At 38.8% G+C, this 19449-nt stretch overlaps 1 protein-coding gene across 2 annotated transcripts in view; it reads right to left on the reverse strand.

Annotated features, from left to right (window-relative positions):
• The window catches only part of LOC131140366 (unconventional myosin-VI), a 48218-nt gene that overhangs the window by 23601 nt on the left and 5168 nt on the right, over positions 1-19449 (reverse strand). For both annotated transcript variants that reach the window (XM_058090718.2, XM_058090717.2), the window contains exons 3-16: positions 17947-18016; positions 17800-17873; positions 17296-17425; positions 16536-16641; positions 16343-16398; positions 16167-16264; positions 15920-16084; positions 13430-13510; positions 11685-11865; positions 11340-11484; positions 7154-7311; positions 6880-6971; positions 6520-6592; positions 3934-4061 (exon numbers count right to left, since the gene is read on the reverse strand). In XM_058090718.2, coding sequence (XP_057946701.1) covers positions 3934-4061; positions 6520-6592; positions 6880-6971; positions 7154-7311; positions 11340-11484; positions 11685-11865; positions 13430-13510; positions 15920-16084; positions 16167-16264; positions 16343-16398; positions 16536-16641; positions 17296-17425; positions 17800-17873; positions 17947-18016 — 1557 coding nt within the window. The remainder of the gene's footprint in view (positions 1-3933; positions 4062-6519; positions 6593-6879; positions 6972-7153; positions 7312-11339; positions 11485-11684; positions 11866-13429; positions 13511-15919; positions 16085-16166; positions 16265-16342; positions 16399-16535; positions 16642-17295; positions 17426-17799; positions 17874-17946; positions 18017-19449) is intronic.

The following is a 19449-nucleotide window of genomic DNA, read 5'->3' on the forward strand; positions in this document are numbered from 1 at the left end:
ATACATATATGTCTATAACTATGGGAGACGTTGTGGGCTGTGAGTAGTCAATTCACTTTCGTGAGTGACTCATCCAAACTCGAGTCAGTGACAGGAATCAAGCTTACATCACTGCACCTCATCATGAACATGTGCAAATTGTGTCCTTGCTGTCAAGATTTCTAGCACATTATTTCTATAGTACTGTCCATGGAGGATATCTAACAAAATCATAACTGCGCTGTGTACCGTATTTTGCAGAGTATTAGTCATTTTTTTCAGAGTTTGGCTAGTCCTTAAAACTTATAGTCAAGTGCAACTTTTTTCTCTTTCAGTTTTTCCCTTCAAGGGTCGCCACATCAAATCAACCGCTTCCATCCAACCCTGTGTGTCTCCATCACACCAACTACCTGCATGTCCTCCTTCACTACATCCATAAACCTTCTCTTTAGTCTTCCTCTACGCCTCCTATATCTCAGCTCTAAACGCAGCATCCTTCTACCAATATATTCACTATCTCTCCTCTGGACATGTCCAAACCATCTCAGTCTGGCCTCTCTGACTTTATCTCCAAGGCATCTAACATGTAATGTCCCTCTGATGTACTCCTTCCTGATCATATCCATCCTGGTCACTCCCAATGAGAACCTCAGCATCCTCATCACTGCTACCTCCAGGTCTGCTTCCTGTCTTTACCTCAGTGGCCTCAGTGACTTGTACTTGTGCTTTTGAGTTAAATGGAGCAAAGGTTTAGTCACATAAACTGAATGACAGCGGACAGCAATCATATTGGTGACTTTTTGTTAAATTACTTTCTAATAAGTGTCTTCCTTGGAGAATATATTGCTGTTAAAATACGACTGTTTTATACGTTTCTGCTGATGCATGTCATGTATTAGAAGCATCTCATTTGGGAAAATTATGATATTTATTAAAGAAGAAAAGTTTTTTGTTTCAATATACATGAAATTATATTTATTCTTATCATAGCTTTTGTAGCTTTAGTTTGTCTCCTTTTAGGTGTAAACATTGCCTTCCCTTTCTTCTCTAGGGAAGTGTATTTTGTTAGAAGTGTCGCAATGATGTCCCTAAAAAATAAATAAATAAAACCTGCTCTCATGAAAGCTTGATCATAAATACTGGTAAATGTGACTTAAGTGTGATTCTTTTTCCGTCTTGAAGGCCTTTTTATTTTTACTGATGCGACTTAGTCCAGAAAAAACAGTTAGATACTGTTTATGGTCAAGTTTGTCTCATAACCTAAGTATGAACCCAAGTTTCACTGTAGTCCAGCAGATGCTACATTACCATTGTGTGTATGTATTCGATGTTAACTTTCTTGCCCTGGCAATATATGCCACCATTACTATTCAATGTGTGAATGAGGTAACATTAAAAAAAGCTTTATGTACTCTGATGGAGGGAAAAGCGCAAGTGAAGCCCATTTACCAGGCAATGAACCCATTTGCTAACTCAAGTGGATATTCAATATGGACGCTATACAGTGAAGAAAATAAGTATTTGAACACCCTGCTATTTTGCTATTTCTCCCACTTAGAAATCATGGAGGGGTCTGAAATTTTCATCGTAGGTGCATGTCCACTGTGAGAGAGATAAACTAAAAAGAAAAATCCAGAAATCACAATGCATGATTTTTTAACAATTTATTTGTGTGATACAGCTGCAAATAAGTATTTGAACACCTGAGAAAATGAATGTTAATATTTGGTACAGTAGCCTTTGTTTGCTATTACAGAGGTCAAACGTTTCCTGTAGTTTTTCACCAGGTTTGCACACACTGCAGGAGGGATCTTGGCCCACTCCTCCACACAGATCTTCTCTAGATCAGTCAGGTTTCTGGGCTGTCGCTGAGAAACACGGAGTTTGAGCTCCCTCCAAAGATTTTCGATTGGGTTCAGGTCTGGAGACTGGCTGGGCCATGCTAGAACCTTGATATGCTTCTTACGGAGCCACTCCTTGGTTTTCCTGGCTGTGTGCTTCGGGTCATTGTCGTGTTGGAAGACCCAGCCACGACCCATCTTCAATGCTCTGACAGAGGGAAGGAGGTTGTTCCCCAAAATCTCACAATACACGGCCCCAGTCATCCTCTCTTTAATGCAGTGCACTCGTCCTGTCCCATGTGCAGAAAAACACCCCCAAAGCATGATGCTACCACCCCCATGCTTCACAGTAGGGATGGTGTTCTTCGGATTGTACTCTTCATTCTTCTTCCTCCAAACACGCTTATTGGAATTATGACCAAAAAGTTCTATTTTGGTCTCATCTGACCATAAAACTTTCTCCCATGACTCCTCTGTATCATCCAAATGGTCATATGCAAACTTAAGACGGGCCTTGACATGTGCTGGTTTAAGCAGGGGAACCTTTCGTGCCATGCATGATTTCACATCATGACGTCTTAGTGTATTACCTACAGTAACCTTGGAAACGGTGGTCCCAGCTCTTTTCAGGTCATTGACCAAGTCCTGTCGTGTAGTTCTGGGCTGATTCCTCACCTTTCTTAGAATCATTGAGACCCCACGAGGTGATATCTTGCATGGGGCTCCACTCCGATTGAGATTGACCGTCATGTTTAGCTTCTTCCATTTTCTAATGATAGCTCCAACAGTGGACCTTTTTTCACCAAGCTGCTTGGTAATTGCTCCGTAGCCCTTTCCAGCCTTGTGGAGGTGTACAATTTTGTCTCTGGTGTCTTTGGACAGCTCTTTGGTCTTCGCCATGTTACAAGTTAAAGTCTTACTGATTGTATGGGGTGGACAGGTGTCTTTATGCAGCTAACGACCTCAAACAGGTGCATCTGATTCAGGATGATACATGGAGTGCAGGTGGACTTCTAATGGGCAGACTAACAGGTCTTTCAGGGTCAGAATTCTAGATGATACACAGGTGTTCAAATACTTATTTGCAGCTGTATCACACAAATAAATTGTTAAAAAATCATGCATTGTGATTTCTGGATTTTTCTTTTTAGTTTATCTCTCTCACAGTGGACATGCACCTACGATGAAAATTTCAGACCCCTCCATGATTTCTAAGTGGGAGAAATAGCAAAATAGCAGGGTGTTCAAATACTTATTTTCTTCACTGTAAGCATAACTATGAGGCAAGAGAAGCCCATGATACTTCCCGATCACTATCATGATGATTAAGAATTTTTTTCTCCCAAACAAATAGTGATGATTAAGTAAAATAATATACATTATATTATCATATGCACAAAACATGAGTATTATAGAGAATATGCAGCAAACCAGAACTTCAAAATGCAAAAGTCCAGTGGCGGGAAAAGCACTTGATTCTGACAAGTGCCAAAAATCACAAATAAAAATCAATAAGCTGCGAGTGAGCTGCACAACAAGGTCTCAAGTGTGTCTTGTATTTACGGGCCAACATTAAGTTTTTTTAAATTAATTTCTGGGAGAGCGAATGTAATCCCCCTCCAAAAAACAAAACTTAGAGTATCACTTGTAACCACCACTTTTTTCCTCACTGAGGAGAAAAGGAGGGCGTATATTGGGGGTTTCAAGTAGATGACACATCAGGCAATTAATCAAGGCAGAGCTGAGTGGGGGGTGTGGTAAAGTGATAATAATAGACCTTTAATTGGTTCTGGTTCTGCCATTATAATAAAATCAATTGGATTAAAATGTAATATTTGAGTTTTTTTCATTTCAGCAAGTGATAATAATACTCAATAATTATAAATGTCTCAAACTTGAATCAATGTCAAGGATGCAATCTAAAAGTATTTCATGCTCGCAGCAAGAGATGGCTGAGGCAAACGAGAGCAGCAAAGACAAAGGGAAGGGGGGAATGAAACTGTGAGTCATTCACATTCTGCTGTTACACGACAAAACCAATGTGGAGTTCGATCTCTCTGCCCACACAAAGGGCGAGAATAATAGCAGCAAGAGAGCGAGAGACGTGCCGAACCGTCAGTCTGAAGTGGTCTTTATGCTTGCTGTGAATAGCCAGTGCAAAATGTTGGTCGCTGGGCTGAGGAAGACGGTTCTCTTCATCCAAAATGTCCAGGACGCCCACCAGCTTTGCTTCTACAAGGTCTGCAATATAAGATCATATCTGTTATGAACAAATGGATCATGATAGTACTTCTGATCACTGCCTGGATCTTGGTAGCATTCATGTTCTTAAAGTAACACTTATTTGTGACCATGCGGATATTCAAAGAACTAAACGTGTTCATCAGGATGCTCATTTAGTATCATCGCTCAATTATTCATATGCCACGCTGTGTTTGGAATATAATCTAATAGCCAAGGACCTCCCGGAAAAAATTTGCATCAACAAGCACCTGTGCATGAATACCGAAGACTGATAAGTGAATTAATACACGGCCGTAATGGTCATTTGCAAGTCATAAATGTTATTCACGGCTGTCAGTTAACCTCGCACCTGAATAATCACAGCCTTTGAAATACAAATGAAAATGCCTCACCTTGATACGCTGACTACTTCATCCTATTAATGCTGGGATTTATTTGGCAACTGGGACAACAAAAACAAGATTGTATCATTCCTCACTGGCTTCTTGTGCCACTAAAGAATCCACACAAGCCACAATGATTCATTATGTTGCCTCCCATCAGAGACAAGCTTCTTGGATAATGAGAAATCTGTATTTTTGCAACAGTGACAGGTGCACTTTCACCACTGTGACAGACGGCCTTGAGCAGCAGAAATGGTCCAAATGAATCCAACGTAGGCGGAGTGATGTTATACTTTAAGCATCCTTAGTACATCTGTGATGTGTGGGTCTCTAATGTGGGTTCTCCTGACAGAAGTATCTGTCTACGCATTGCAGAGTTTGCATAGCACAACAAACCTTCACGTTAACAGTGTCCCTAAGTGTTACTATATTGCCTTGTTTTCATGTCAGAAGGCCCGCAGAGATAAAGTTATAAAGTTATTCTAATACACTTAGCCATACAGTCTATATGCATGACATTGATTTATTGCATAAAGAAATAACTACATTAGAGCAGTGACAGAGTGTGTGGTCTCTGCTCAGCAGTCCTGGCAAACAAAAACAAACCCGACCACACATTGCCTTATATTGATAGTTGGCACAATATACACTGACAAAAGTGATCTTGACCCCTAGTTAATTAATCACATTTTCATAGAAATAGTTAATAAAATATATGTAATTTCAACCTATATTGTCAAAGATATGGCTATTGTGTTTTATTTAATTAAATGTAGCTAAAAAAAATTAGAATTTTAGCCAAACTGCGTATACCATCTGGTTTAAACTTTAACAGGTCAGTTACTCAGGTGCATGTTGCTCATGTTTTTGTGAATTGTGAATGAATGCTTGAGAGAGAACAATAGATTAATGTATCTGTTAAAGTTAACAGAGTTGCTATGAAATATTACTACCATATTGAAGTTGGTTGTCTACAAACATTTTGTGGTTCTGTATGATGTCTGATAGATAAAAATATTTTATTAAAATGAACCTATGGCATATTTCAATTAAAAAGTAGTCATTTTGGACAGAACATGCTTTCATTGTTTCATTAGAATCAACTTAGCCGCACGGTGGACGAGTGATTAGAATGTTGGCAACACAGTCCAGAGATCCGCATTCAGGTCTCCACTTGGGCTGAGTGTAGTTCGCATGTTCTCCCTATGTGTGCATAGGTTTTCTCCAAGTACTCCTGTTTCTTCCTATATTTCAAACATGCATGTTAGGTTAGGTTAGTCAGCTGGGATAGGCTTAATATATTTAAGTACATTTAAAATGTGTTCAGTTTGATTTACTAAAAAAACAGAGTAAAATCTACTCAATAGTTGAGTTTTATATCATTTGACCCAGAGTATGAATCTAGCTCCTCCCCAGGACCAAAACCTGCTAAAATATATCATGAATTGCTCTACCGTCAAGATATGCTGTACACAAACAAATGATACAACACAATTACTGCAACAGGGATAAATCAAAAAGCCATTTTCTTTTGGATGATCAATAAATTTACTTACAGTACATCATTTTACTCTGACTGTTGCTGACCTAATAAAAACTGACCGGTGGCCCATTTTCAATCCCACACCTTAGTTTGGAGTAAATGATGTGATAATCATAATCAAGTTTTTTTCCCCCTGTGCTTATTCTCTTGTATAAATTTAAAAAAAAATTCACATTTTATTTAAATAAATAAAATATAGAATTTAAACATTTCTATTTCAATTTAAAATGTTTTTATTTTATATGTTTTTTATTTATTAATGTTTTTTATAACGTTTGTTGTCACAATTTTCCCCTTTTTTCTTTTCATGGTAAGAAATCTTAATAACTGAAAAGTTTCAGCAAGATTGCAACAGGTTAAACAGATAAAAATGTAATGAAGTTGATTTAAAAGGGTTCAATGCCAATCCTACAGTCATGCGTGGGCTCATTCTAACCAACATCTGAGGGGTCTATCATAGTACATCAAGTATTGCATTGCTTTTGCACAGTCTTCTGTGTAGGAGTGAAACAGACATTGAAGATCGTACCTATACAGTCCTGATTGTCAACATAATGCACTTCGTTCACTCCCAGTCCTTCCTTTTGATAGAGCTCCTGTTCCTACACAAATATAAACATAGGTCCAGCATATTCAATGCAAATCTTGGTCATTTTTGGAAGGAAATAACATACAGACATCACAGGAAAAAAAGAACAAGCATCATAACACCCCCTGAGAAATTTGCATTCAAATTGAAGAATGTAGAAAATGCAGAGATAGTAGAGTAGTAGTAGAGATATCCACGATGTCCTGTCTCACTAAAAGGTAACTAAGTTGTCAGTTCATGACTTGACAAAGCAGGTATCTCAGGATGAATAAAACCCAAATAAATAATGCTGTTTTGTACCTCTTTGAGGATGCGCTCATTGAAGAACTGCTGCAGTTTCTCGTTGCAGTAATTGATACAGAACTGCTCAAAGCTGTTGTGCTCAAAGTACTCTGAGAAAAGAGAACAACAAAAAAATAATGTGGCAAAAGTATGATTTTCTGGCATTTTACCAGATCCCAAATTGCTGTATGAAAAAAACAGAGTACACACTGTTCCCTTCAAAAAGATGAACTGCAAAAAGGCTATTAAAAGTCATCCTTGGAACTTGCTTTTTCTAAAATCACTTCATTACCAAAGCCAGCAATGTCCAACACGCCGATGAAGCTTGTAGAACTCTTGAAAGGGAAGCACTGGTTCACCCGTTTGACCACATGATCAAAGAGGCGGCTGTAAACGGCCTTGGCGAGAGCATCGCGGGCATTGTTAGCTTGTTCCACCTTTAAAGGCACCCTAGAAGGGGCACACAAAGTAAGAGTGTCAGGCACATTCTCCTTTGGAGTATTTTGTTTAGCTATTAAACAAATTTGCACAGGCACAAACTTAGAGCAAGGGTGACATTTGGTTCATTGAATAAAGAGGTGTCCAAAACACAGCACCAATAACAATAATACAAAAAAAGAAAAAAATTGTAAAGCAAAAATGTTAATATTATTCATTCATTTTCAATTTTCTGTTGTGAGTCAGAGTTTTGTGAGAATAAAATTGTAAAATTATGAGAAAAAAAATATAAAGCTTTGTGAAAAATAATTCTGGGAAGAAGTAAGGGTGTAACGAGACACCCAACTCACAAGATGAGACAAGACACAAAATGGGTCCATGACAATGAGACAAGATTTTAACATTAATTTTAGCAAAAGTACAAGAACAAAATTGGCTGCACAAACCTTTTATTTAACAGAGTCCCAAAACGGATCAACACAGATGTCCTCTATTTATGAGGTGTGTTATGAGGTAGAGTTATGATCGCCCCAGCACTTCATCATACTCCGGGCAGCCCCGGTGCCACTCCGGAGATCAGGAGAACCAGTATATAGAACAGAGGGAGCCGCCTGCTGTGGCACTGAAGTTGCACTGTAGTCGGACACCTGCCCAAGCAGACCCGGTGCTGCTCTTATTAATGTCGATGATGATTAATGTTAACAGTGATTAAGGGTGCAGACAAGTCCGAACACCTACGTGCTTTGATCAGATAATTATTAAATATCTTTGATTAAATGTAGACTGTTTCTGTAGAACAGCTGCTGTTGGGACATTAACACAGATGCAGCTGTCCAACTCAGATGGAAAAAAAGAAACATCACTCACTGATGCCGACGCTGGGAACACCAAGGTAGGATGAATTGCAGGGTTTACCGTGTGTGTACAGCACTTAATGTGTATTTCCAATAATGGCTCGTACACTGCCACTTCCATAACACATTTATTATCATCAATCTGGTCGGCTTCTTGCTTCCCTGTTCTCATCTGCTATGCTAGTACAGTTTGTGAACCCAATCATTCGATCTTGTGTATCCCGTGTGAGACTGTTACATGGTCCCAATGTAAGGGCCCGTGTTAAAATGACAGCAAAAAACATGCAGAAATGACAAATATGCAAGACAAAAAGCATTGGAAGTAATGTGTTGCTGAACTGCTGTCTTCCTCATTATGTGTGACAATGGTGCCGTTTATAAGTACATTTTACTAGCTTTTTGTGAAATCTAAGATGGTAGATAAAACAGAACAGAAAAATAACCTACAAATTCATCCCGAGCAGATAAATATTTGTCATAGATCACATGGACCTCAAGGTGCCCACAGTCAAGAGATTGGGAAAATGAATCTCTTGAATCTCTTTGAGTTTACATGTTCCCTCTGTATGTTTGCATGCTGGGTTTCCTCCTGCACAAACAGGGTGTACCCTGCTTCTTGCCCAAAAAGTCTTCCCCTTGCAACCCTAGTGAGGACAAGCGGCATGGAAAATGGATGGGCGGATAGAGTTATGTCACGTAATATGTTATGAAGGTTGCCCAATTAAGTCCCAATAAGTTCTTCTTTCTTGACTGTGTAGTCTGTCTCTCTGGCAAAAATGCCAAGTAAACAGTACCAAGGGGCACATAAGTATTTATTATTTAAATTAGGAGTACTCAACCACAAGAGTGCAGTTTTGCTTCTTTCCAGATCTTTGTTTTGAGCAACGTGGTCAACCTTCAAGTCAAGCCAAAGATGAATGGAAAGTGAACTGTGAACTCTAATGAAATGTGAACTCTACTTGACTCGAATGGCATTTTCAACACGTTTTTTTAATTCATTATTTAGCAGGGTGGACTGTAAGGACAAAGTGCAAGCCCACAGTGACCCACAGTTCAACTTGCTTGTCCCAGATGGGAGAAGAAGAGTTTAATATTAATAGATCAGCCTTTTAGCTATCATTGATCTATATTTCCCCGTGTTTCTCTTATTTCAAATTCCAACCGCTTAGTCATAAATAGCATAAAAAAGCAAAGTTTACCAATCAGTCACATTACCCAGGATGTTGGAGCAATTTAAATGCTGCAGGTCTTATAAAACACATGTGATGTTAACAAGCATCGCCTCCCTCCTCCAGACAGTTGGGGGGGGGGGCGGGGGGGGGGCTTCTTTTTTGAACTGTGTTGAAGCGATACACTTGCCTGCCTCCTCAGATACCTCCTGCATTATTCATGTGGGGGAAACACTTCCAGGCCAGGCCAGCATCTGGCCCTCTTGCAATATTAACTATCAAGTCTGGTCCGATTGCTCAAATACCGCAACTCCACCACGTATATGAGAGCAGTGCCACTATAGACTGTATTCTGCACTGAATAAGTGAGCTGGGGATAATGTGCAGTATGAAGGACATATACAGCAGTATGCAATATCTGCCTTTTATATTCACGTTTGAACTGGCATTTAACACACGAACTGACAGAAGACATTATTAATACAATGTAACACCATCTCACTCTTAGGGAACTCTCCGTTTTGAGATAAGTTTGACTATCAGGATTTTTCAAAGTGGCAGTCACCAGAAGATTTCACAGGAAATGCAGCAGCTTGAGAAAAAGAAAAAGCTAATTTTAATATCTGCTTGCTTAACTTCAATTATGTCAAATGCAAATTAAATCAATTTAAAGTTACCATGGTGGTTAGTGCGCAGGCCTCACAGCTGGGAGACCCGAGTTCAATTCCACCCTCAGCCATCTCTGTGTGGAGTTTGCATGCGTGGGCTTTCTTCGGGTACTCCAGTTTCCTCTCATATTGCAATGCTCTAACCATGATGTAGTGAGGGACAACTGCATGTTATTTTGGGGGGGAAAAATCGATGTGGCTTTTGTACGTTTCGGTTTAGCCTAACTTTTAGGAATGGATTATTGACGAAAACCAAGGTTCTACTCTATACATTTTCACTTTTGTTTTATATCATGGCCCTTGGGGCTGCTATGTTGGACTACAATGACATTAATAATTGCACACAGAAATCATTCGATTGTTGTGTCTGCTATCATTGAGTATCAGCATAATGCCACGCTGTGTTTGGTGGCAATTTTCTTTCATTTTCTGTAATTTCACAGCTTTCCCACTCATAAGAAGAGGAGGGCGCATTGGGAAATTGCTTGTGGATGTAAACAACTTCTAAAGTATCTGTTGGCTGTGTTCTCATCACCATTCTGCTAAAAGGGCTAACAGGGTGTGGTAGGTTATAAAAGACTCCAAAGGCCAAATGCTGGGACCCTGTAGAAGTGTGTGGGAAAAAAAAACCTAAATGTTATTGCGCTGGGATGTGAACCAGCCACTCCTGGAGTTACAGCCTTGGATGCGACCCTGATGGCAGAGGAAGCAGATGAGCTTCTGGTAAATTTACAATGCTGTCCATGTAAGACCGATGCATTTATTCATTTATTTGACAGACATAGACGGATTGCAGAAGCAGTACAGTGTGGCATTACGGTCATACTGGTAGTGGACTCAGTTAGCCGCTGGTAAGCCTAAGCTCCAACTGCAACTACTTGATGGCATTATAATGCAACATGGCATCCTCAATATTATATGCATAGACCTCATTGTGCGTTCTATTATACAAGGAAAACCTGAGGGTTCTCTTTAAGGCAGGAAGGTTTCTCGAAATGGGTCAATTGATGTTGGGTCACCAATTGACAGTAAAATGCTGAAAGCTATTTTATAGATAGTAAAGCAGGCACACAATTTCTTTGTAATGGGCTTTGTGATGCATGTTTGCTGTAGTACAATCACGTCATTCATGATGTATTTTAGTGGGGTTGTAGGAAACCATTTGTTTATGAACCCCGGCTACATAGACATTGACAAAAAGCTCTCACTTTACCTATATGTATTTCCTTTTTGCATTTACTTCAAATCAATTATTTACCTTTTCTCAGGTCGGTTATGGACTAGCTCCCTTTTGCACAGGTGACGTGATTATACTCACAATTAAGTGGCATACTAGTAGGGGTTCTTACTTTATAACCGTTCCCTTGGCGCCCCCTGCTGTCGTAAGCATAACCCTCGTTGTGAGACTGATTCTCAAGTCATCCTGATCCAGACCCAGCAGGTCGGCGCAGTATTCCAAAGTTTGCCTGGACTGATTCTTCAGAACGCAGCCACCTACAAACACCATTATTTTTAATAATACTGCATATATAATCCACAAAAGATTTTCCTACTTTGTTCATTCCTCACAATATATCTAAATCTAATGACAAACAAAATTAAATATATTCAATGTATCAATAAATCAAATGTAAAAAAAAATCAAATACAATTAAATATATTAATTATGTAATTACAAACAGAATATGTCCAACCTGAGCTGCTACCCGTTTCCTCAAAATCAATATTGCCCAGGTGCAGAACTCCAGCAACAACCCTGAAGAGGTCTAGCTTCTCCGTGTCATCCAGGCCAATCCTCTTCATGGCTACACACATCCTGTTAAAGTCGCCCTGGTCATCAAGAAGAGGGTCCTTCAGAGCGCCCACCTTTATATGCTGGAGATGTCACAAGTGGAGGTTGAAAAAAAAAATGCTTTCTTTATTGCACAGCATACTAAATAAAATAAAGAGCCTCCACCAGCAGTAAATATCACCCTTCAAGAGATTTATAGTTTAAAGTTCATGCCTTGGAAACGAAAAAGACATACTGTGCGTAATGCAAGAATATATAAAGAGGCATGCCACACCCTTCCACTCCTTGCTACCTATGGACAAACCTACCTTACTTAAAATATTCTCAATTGAAAACTAACACAATATAACTACAATTGGTTGAACAAACACCACCCAGTACTGAGAGAGCATGCAACTTGCAACACAAACTGCAGCAGGGAAAAACAGAAAAAGTAATAATCACTCATCGTAGATAAAAAAAAGAAGATATAGTTCACCTTATTGTCCTATTATAACATCAATATGAGGTAGAGCAGATAAATGTACAGTTAGCAGGTTTACATTTCAATACATGTTACAAGGGTAAATTTAGTAAATTTACAATGTAAGGAATGGGTTCCTTGATGTGAAAATGAATGCTCCATTAATCAATTGCTGGGACAATCACACTTTATGATTGTTCTGAACTCCTGTTTCTCCTGTAATGCTGCTGATGTCTTTCGGATTGGTGGCTAGCTGGAGTCCTGTTGCTCTCTGCTTTAGTTAAGAGCTGAATCTATGCACACCACTTTGCCTGAATGCCTTGGTAGAATTCTTAATGATGAATTAATGGATTATTATGCCCATCCCTGATAGAGCGATAAACCTGAGTAGTTAACATTATCATGACTAGACGCATTAATTAATTAATTTGATGAGCACACTTCTGACCCAATAATTCCTAAACCCTCTTAAGCATTTAATACCCTCTTTGGACTGTACTCCTAATTAGTCCCGTAGAGAGCAACACATCATACCAATGTTTTTCATTTTTCCATGATATTAATTACACACATCTTGCAAGCTTTGTTGCACAAATCAAAGCACTTGCTGCTGTTATGATCTGTTGCGTCACTTATCAAATAGTACGTCAATGTACATTTTCCTTGCATTCAGCAAATAGCACTGTTGTTTGGATAACTCTCACAGTTCTGCTCCTGCCTCCAGCTTGCTAGTTCCTGCCTTCTCCTGGTTTGCTTTTCCATGTTTTCCAGATGTCCTGGAGCGGGCTGGAGGCGGGAGGACTGGGCACACCTGAAGCCCATCTAATCAACTGCCCATTTAAGGCCGCTGCTTGCAGCGGGAGTCGCTGGTTCCTCGTTATTGTATCCTGCTAACCTACTGGTGCTTCAGTCTACCCAGCTCTCCCTAGCCGTCCAGCCAGCCTCCCGCTGTTCTATATGATAGTTTCTGTTAGCTGTGCTGTGTGGCGAGATTTTTTTTGTTTGTCACCGTGGCTTTCCTCGCCACCACCTTGTGTTGCCCTCTGGGCAGTTTTTTCTTGGACTTTGCCTATTAAAGGACTTAAACTGCAACTCCTGTTGGCCTTCCTCTGCATCTGGGGCCCAACCCTAGACACCCCGTGACAGATAACACTTAAGGAAAATGAAAGAGAAACTGCCTTTACCTCAGGACTTTTGCGGTTCTGCATAATTTGCTTATCAGAGTCTGTGCTGGCAAAGTATCTGGTGCACCCTCGATTCAAATACTGCAACACACATAAAAAAATAAAATAAACAAGAAATCAATTTCATACTTAGTTAAGAAATCAATGAGCATTTCACTCTTGCCAGGAAACCTGAGGGAGATTTCTGAATTGCTTGTCACCATGTGAAAGACTCACTGCTGACCGCAGGGCAATAACGTCAAGTAATTGTCTTTGTTGATGTTGCTGCCACCTAAGGGACTTGATTTAATGACACCGTTGTAAATACCTAAAGTTGTTGTTTTTTTAGTATGAGTGGTGTCTGACTGATGAATGTGTTTATTTATTATCTATTAAGTATGCACCCACTGATCTGATTACTGCATAAAAATACATTTAATTTCCAAAAAATCTGTTAATCCAAATTGGGAAGACTATGATTTAAAGCTCTATGAAATAGGGATGGGTGAAAGAGCTGTCTGGCTCTAATTCCCCGAAGTCCCATTTTATTTGCCCCCTTTTGCATTATTTTTTGCACCACAATAACAAATTAGCATCAGTATCAGATTGTTATTAGTGTGATGATATATTTAAGTTACCTTCTATGTTTATTTAAAATGTTTTTGTTTTTTGTAATGTTGTTCATATTATTACATTGTTTAAAAATGGACGAAACAAGTTCTTGGACACAGGAGTGCTTTAGGGACAAAAGTCCACAGGGTTCGAATGAGAGCCAATGATAGTTTTGCTCTTTTTGCAGTATTGACTTTATTGACTATTTCCTACCACTCAGCTCTGCTCAAGTGAAGAAAGCATCAAAACTTGTTTTGGGCACACATTACGACATTACGCCAGGGATCACATCAGCCCATTCAAGCTGAGGCATCTAACGTGATTTGCGGATCGATACTGAAATATCGACACTTTCAAGACCAGCTCTTTATGCGATGATGTATGCTCCCTTTTGATTCTCAAGTAATGGTAATTTATATCATTAGCAGGAACACCATGAACACTAAATTATTGAAATCTTGTCTAAATGAAACATGGTTGGTGGGAACCAATTTTTCTTAAGCCTGGATAAGTGTGCAATGCGGCACCCTTCTCATTCAGTCAGTCTCACTCTGTTGAAACGATTGCCCATTGTAAACAGAGCGTGTGTGAATTGTTAATTTGTGTTTATTCTTGTGGTAGGTCTATATCTGTATCTATATATCAACAGAATGGAGTATTGCACATTACTAACCATTTACTGTATTCTTTTAGCTATACTGAGTTTATTCACATTTTTAGTAGTGTTGATTTGTATACAGTGTTTTCTCCATTTGTTTTTGTGCAATTAAACGTTTGATTCAAGTAAGAAATATTTTTGTGACAGAACAAATGCACAAAATTATGCAATTGTAAGGCCTAATTGTAAGGCCCAAACCATTGTATTTGCTAAAATATGTGGCTATAAATGACACAAAATTAGGGATTGGTTGGGTTACCTCGGCAATACAGCATGCTCTGAGACTGGCACTGACCTTCCCATCATTAGTATGAAGAGATCACAAAATGTGTGTGTTACTCTGACATCTAGTGGTTTTTCATGAAATTGTCACTGACCTGCACTCCATTTTAGTAATACTGTACAGAACATTGTAAACCCTCAACAACAAAAATAACCCTAGTATGATAAAGTCAAATCAAAAGGAGTAATTAGGACAACAATGTAATAATTTTACATGACAAATCCAATAATTTCATAAAAATCCAGTTTTAAAATTCTGTAATTGTCTGGAGACCAGTCCAGGATGACCCTGTTTCTTGCCCTGAGTCAGCTGGGATAGGCTCCAGCACACCCCACAACCTCAGTGAGGACAAGCAGCATAGAGAATTGGTGGATAGAAGTTGTAATTTGAGAACAAAATGTAGTTAAGCCATGTTAGGTCTGTAAACTTGCATTAAAGTAGCAACTCATAAGCAAAAAAGTTGGAATATTTGTAGTCTTACTAATTGTGACATTACAAATTTTAATTGCAAGAATAAAATCATATGATTCCCCTTTATGAGATTATTTTCCTTGTATTTGTTTTGTGTGGCCCTTTCATTCATTCATTCATTTTCTATACAGCTTATCCTCACGAGTGTCGTGGGCATGCTGGAGCCTATCCCAGCTGTCTTCGGGCGAGAGGCGCGGTACACCCTGGACTGGTCCCCAGCCAATCACAGGGCACATATAGACAAACAACCATTCACACTCACATTCATACCTATGGACAATTTGGAATGTTTTTGAAATTTGGGAGTAAGCCGGAGTAATCAAATGGAATCGAACTTGGGTCTCCTAGCTTTGTGGCCTGCACGCTATCCACCATGCAGCCTTGTGTGGCCCTATTACTACCAATTATTTAATGTGAGTATAAAGCAACATTGAAGGAAAAATAACAACAAAAAATGTGCTGCACTAACATGCAAAAATGCACTAACTTTAAAACTATCAGGAGAGTCAAGGTGCAGTTTCTTCTTGATGTCCTCAGACGCTCCGGCACACAGCCTGTAGAAGATGTGGTAGTTCCTCTCATCGTTGCTTTGCATGCAAATCCTCGACTTTTCCAGCAAATAATGAGAGACAAATCCACCCACAACTGCATTCTGGCAACACAAGAGTACAATAAGCCATTTAATGAAATGTTTCACAAAATAGACTGAGCAGGACCATCTAATCATTTATGACCTTATCATTGAAGTGGATTTCCACAAACTTCCCAAAGCGACTACTGTTATTATTCCGGACTGTCTTAGCATTTCCGAACGCCTCCAGAAGGGGATTTGCTGATGGCAGAAAAACATACAGTTAGGATCACTATGTGCCTCTTTGCTGTGTGAACTTTGTTGATGCATTTTTACTACCTTCAACAATTCTCTCATCAATATCCTGACCACTCCCGTAAGTTGTGGTCAGATATCTACAGGATCGGGACACAATTAACATGACAAAAACAATGACGATGAAAAATGAAAGATAACACAAAGAAGATGAACAGGACATCAAAGTTCATAACTGAAGATGTAGTCTGAATGAAGGTGTTTTTAAGGTTCATACCTGAGAACAAACTTGGTGTTTTCAGTTTTTCCAGCACCGGATTCACCAGAAACTATGATGGACTGACTCATTTTTAGAACCTTCATGTCCCTGTAGGCCTTGTCAGCTAACCCAAACAACAACAACAACAGTGAAAAAACATGTTCATACACATATTCATTATGAATTAATGTGGAATTTTGAGTGAGTTTTGTAGGGTTGAGGGAATGAGTTAATGTTGGCTGAGCAGTTTGCTTCTTACCACAATTACAACACTGTACCTGTAATTATTTCATGCCTCCACCTCTAGACTTTATTAATCTTTGTTTACACCACATTGTATCATTAATGCGCAGGCTACGAGATCATGGCAGAGACATAAGAGATGCCCACCGCTCATTGCATAGAGAAAACTACTGAGCTAACAAGTTAATCCAACTAATAGGCTAGAGTCAACAACAAAACGGTGATTAATACAATACATTTCTGAAACAAAGCAATACAGCGAGAGTGATGTTCGAACCATGATGTAGTGAGGGACAAAAGTATACTTGTAAATAATTCATTTTCTTTTCTGCTTTTGCATGCACTCCAAATCATTATTAAAGTTAAAAAATTAAGTTGTTATTTAAATGAGTTTTCATATTTGGGAAATAAATGCCCTGTTATAATTAGTACTACCACAAATACCACAAATTAATACAGCAATGCCAATATTGCTACTATTCTTAAAAACAATTTCTAAATGTTGTTTTTACATTTTTGTGTTTCATTCTCTCACCTACTGCATAGACGTGTGGGGGCAGAGTCCCCAGTGATTTCCCCTGGTAAGACTTGATGGCTTCGGGCCCATATAGTTTGGGGATGTCGTAGTAAGGATTGACAGCTATCAATATATTGGCCACATAAGTCTGCAAAAAAGAAGATCAGATATTATAAGATCAGAGTGATAGAAATGTAAAATATTGACACTTTACAGTAAAACAAAAAATATTAATAAAAAGCCCAAGAAAGCTGGTCCAAATTACCACCTGTCGCTCATTTCCCAAGTGAGAATAGGGATAGTGTCTGACAGTCACTCTGTGAACATTAGCTAACTGTCTTTCCCTTTTCACCACCTGGTCCTTCTCCCTACCCTGGGGAACAAAAATAATCCACACGCCCCTCTACCTTAGATCCTGCACCATTCTCCTGTAATGCTAATGGTTGGCAGCAGCTGGGCGCTAACACAACATCTACACATTTCAGACATGCTAAGGTAGGACTGGAGACAGTGCAAACTTACATATATGTGTTCCTTATTGTATCGCACTTTGACGTTATTGAGGAGAGTGGCTTCATTCAAATACATAAGGGAGCCTGAAAAGACAAAACAAATAAGATTACTATTAAAATTAAGAAGCAGCGAGAGATGAATGACAAGCGAACTTACAGTTATCCTCGACATGTTTGGTGACGTCGTCTTCTGCTGGGAACACTTGGCTCATCGGCGCAAGAAAGGTCTGTATTAGAAATGGGTATAACGATTCACTGATCGGATGAGTCAGTTTGAACTAGTTTCCTGTCAAAGGAAGACAACTATGGATTTTGTCTAAAAAAAGTGCTTATAAAAAATTTAAGCATTATTCTTTAAATACATTGAAAGTTACAGTCTAACACCTACAGTATAAAATGCCACAGATCGGCAGTATTGCTCTGTAAAACAAAGTTTAGCTTTATAAACTAAAGTTTAACTTTATTTATGTTTATTATACAGTGTTTAACTTCTTTTTGGCAGTGAAAATGTTACTTTAATCCTGTACCATTAACAGTGTTTTAATGATATAATAATAATAATAAAATGAATTCAGTCACTTTACTATATTTTCTATTGCAAAAAAATGTTGAACACAAAATCTGAACATCTGAGAAGTCAACCAGTATTACAGAATGGACTGACAGAATTGACTTTGGTTAATTCACTGTAATGATAATGACGTGGAAACACACTTAGTATTTAAAATGAATACAAAAATAACTATATATTCATGAGTGATTGTATATTTCCCATAGTTAATCGAGGATACGAATATTCCAGCTGGAGTTCTTAGAGGAGCAACAATGAGATAAAATGTTCATTAGGGTTGTGGAAAACAGAGATAAATTAAACATCATAAAAAGCTAAGTTAAGCATGCATAAACATGAATCATTCATCATGCTTTAATATCACAGTAATGGTGAGTGTTTGTCATTCCTGGGCAGAATTACTGACTGATATTCTCACTCTATTGTACATGTGAATGGAAATAAACTGAATGGAACAAGCCAGCTGTGAGAAAAACAAGGGCAGACATGGCAAGATGATGAATAATTTGGTGCGAAGCGCAAGAGGATCTGAACACCCCTGACTGACTGTCTGACTGAGCGAGATGATGGCGGTCCTGTGGGAACCAATCAAATTGCTGCATTATAAAAGAAAGCCAGACTCCAAACTAAAGAGTGCATGTACTGATGATGCGTCTGGGCGATATGGGCCAAAACTCATATCCCGACATATTTACAATATGTCATTTTAATATTACAATACTGAATTTACAATATATGATATATATCCCGATATACATATATTCCATAAGTGAGTTTTGACAAAGTCCAAGTCAAATATGCATGCAAACTTGTTTGTTTCATCAAAAAGTAACAGCAAAAATAGTAAATTCTCTTTTTGAATATAATATATGCATCCATCCATTTTCCATACCGCTTATCCTGATTATGGTCGCAGGAGTATGCTGGAGCCTATCACAGCTGACTTCGAGCCAGAGGCACCACTGACACAGTGACATGATACATATGCTGGCAGCAATAAACCAGTCAGAGAACATTGCATAATACATACAGTACAGTTTAATGTCCGCCACGCTTCCAGCGATTTAAAACAACATTGCAGCAATCTCG

The sequence above is a fragment of the Doryrhamphus excisus genome, linkage group LG14 (assembly GCF_037039965.1).
Source record: "Doryrhamphus excisus strain RoL-2023G ecotype Guam linkage group LG14, RoL_Dexc_Guam_v1.1, whole genome shotgun sequence".
Taxonomy (NCBI): domain Eukaryota; kingdom Metazoa; phylum Chordata; class Actinopteri; order Syngnathiformes; family Syngnathidae; genus Doryrhamphus; species Doryrhamphus excisus.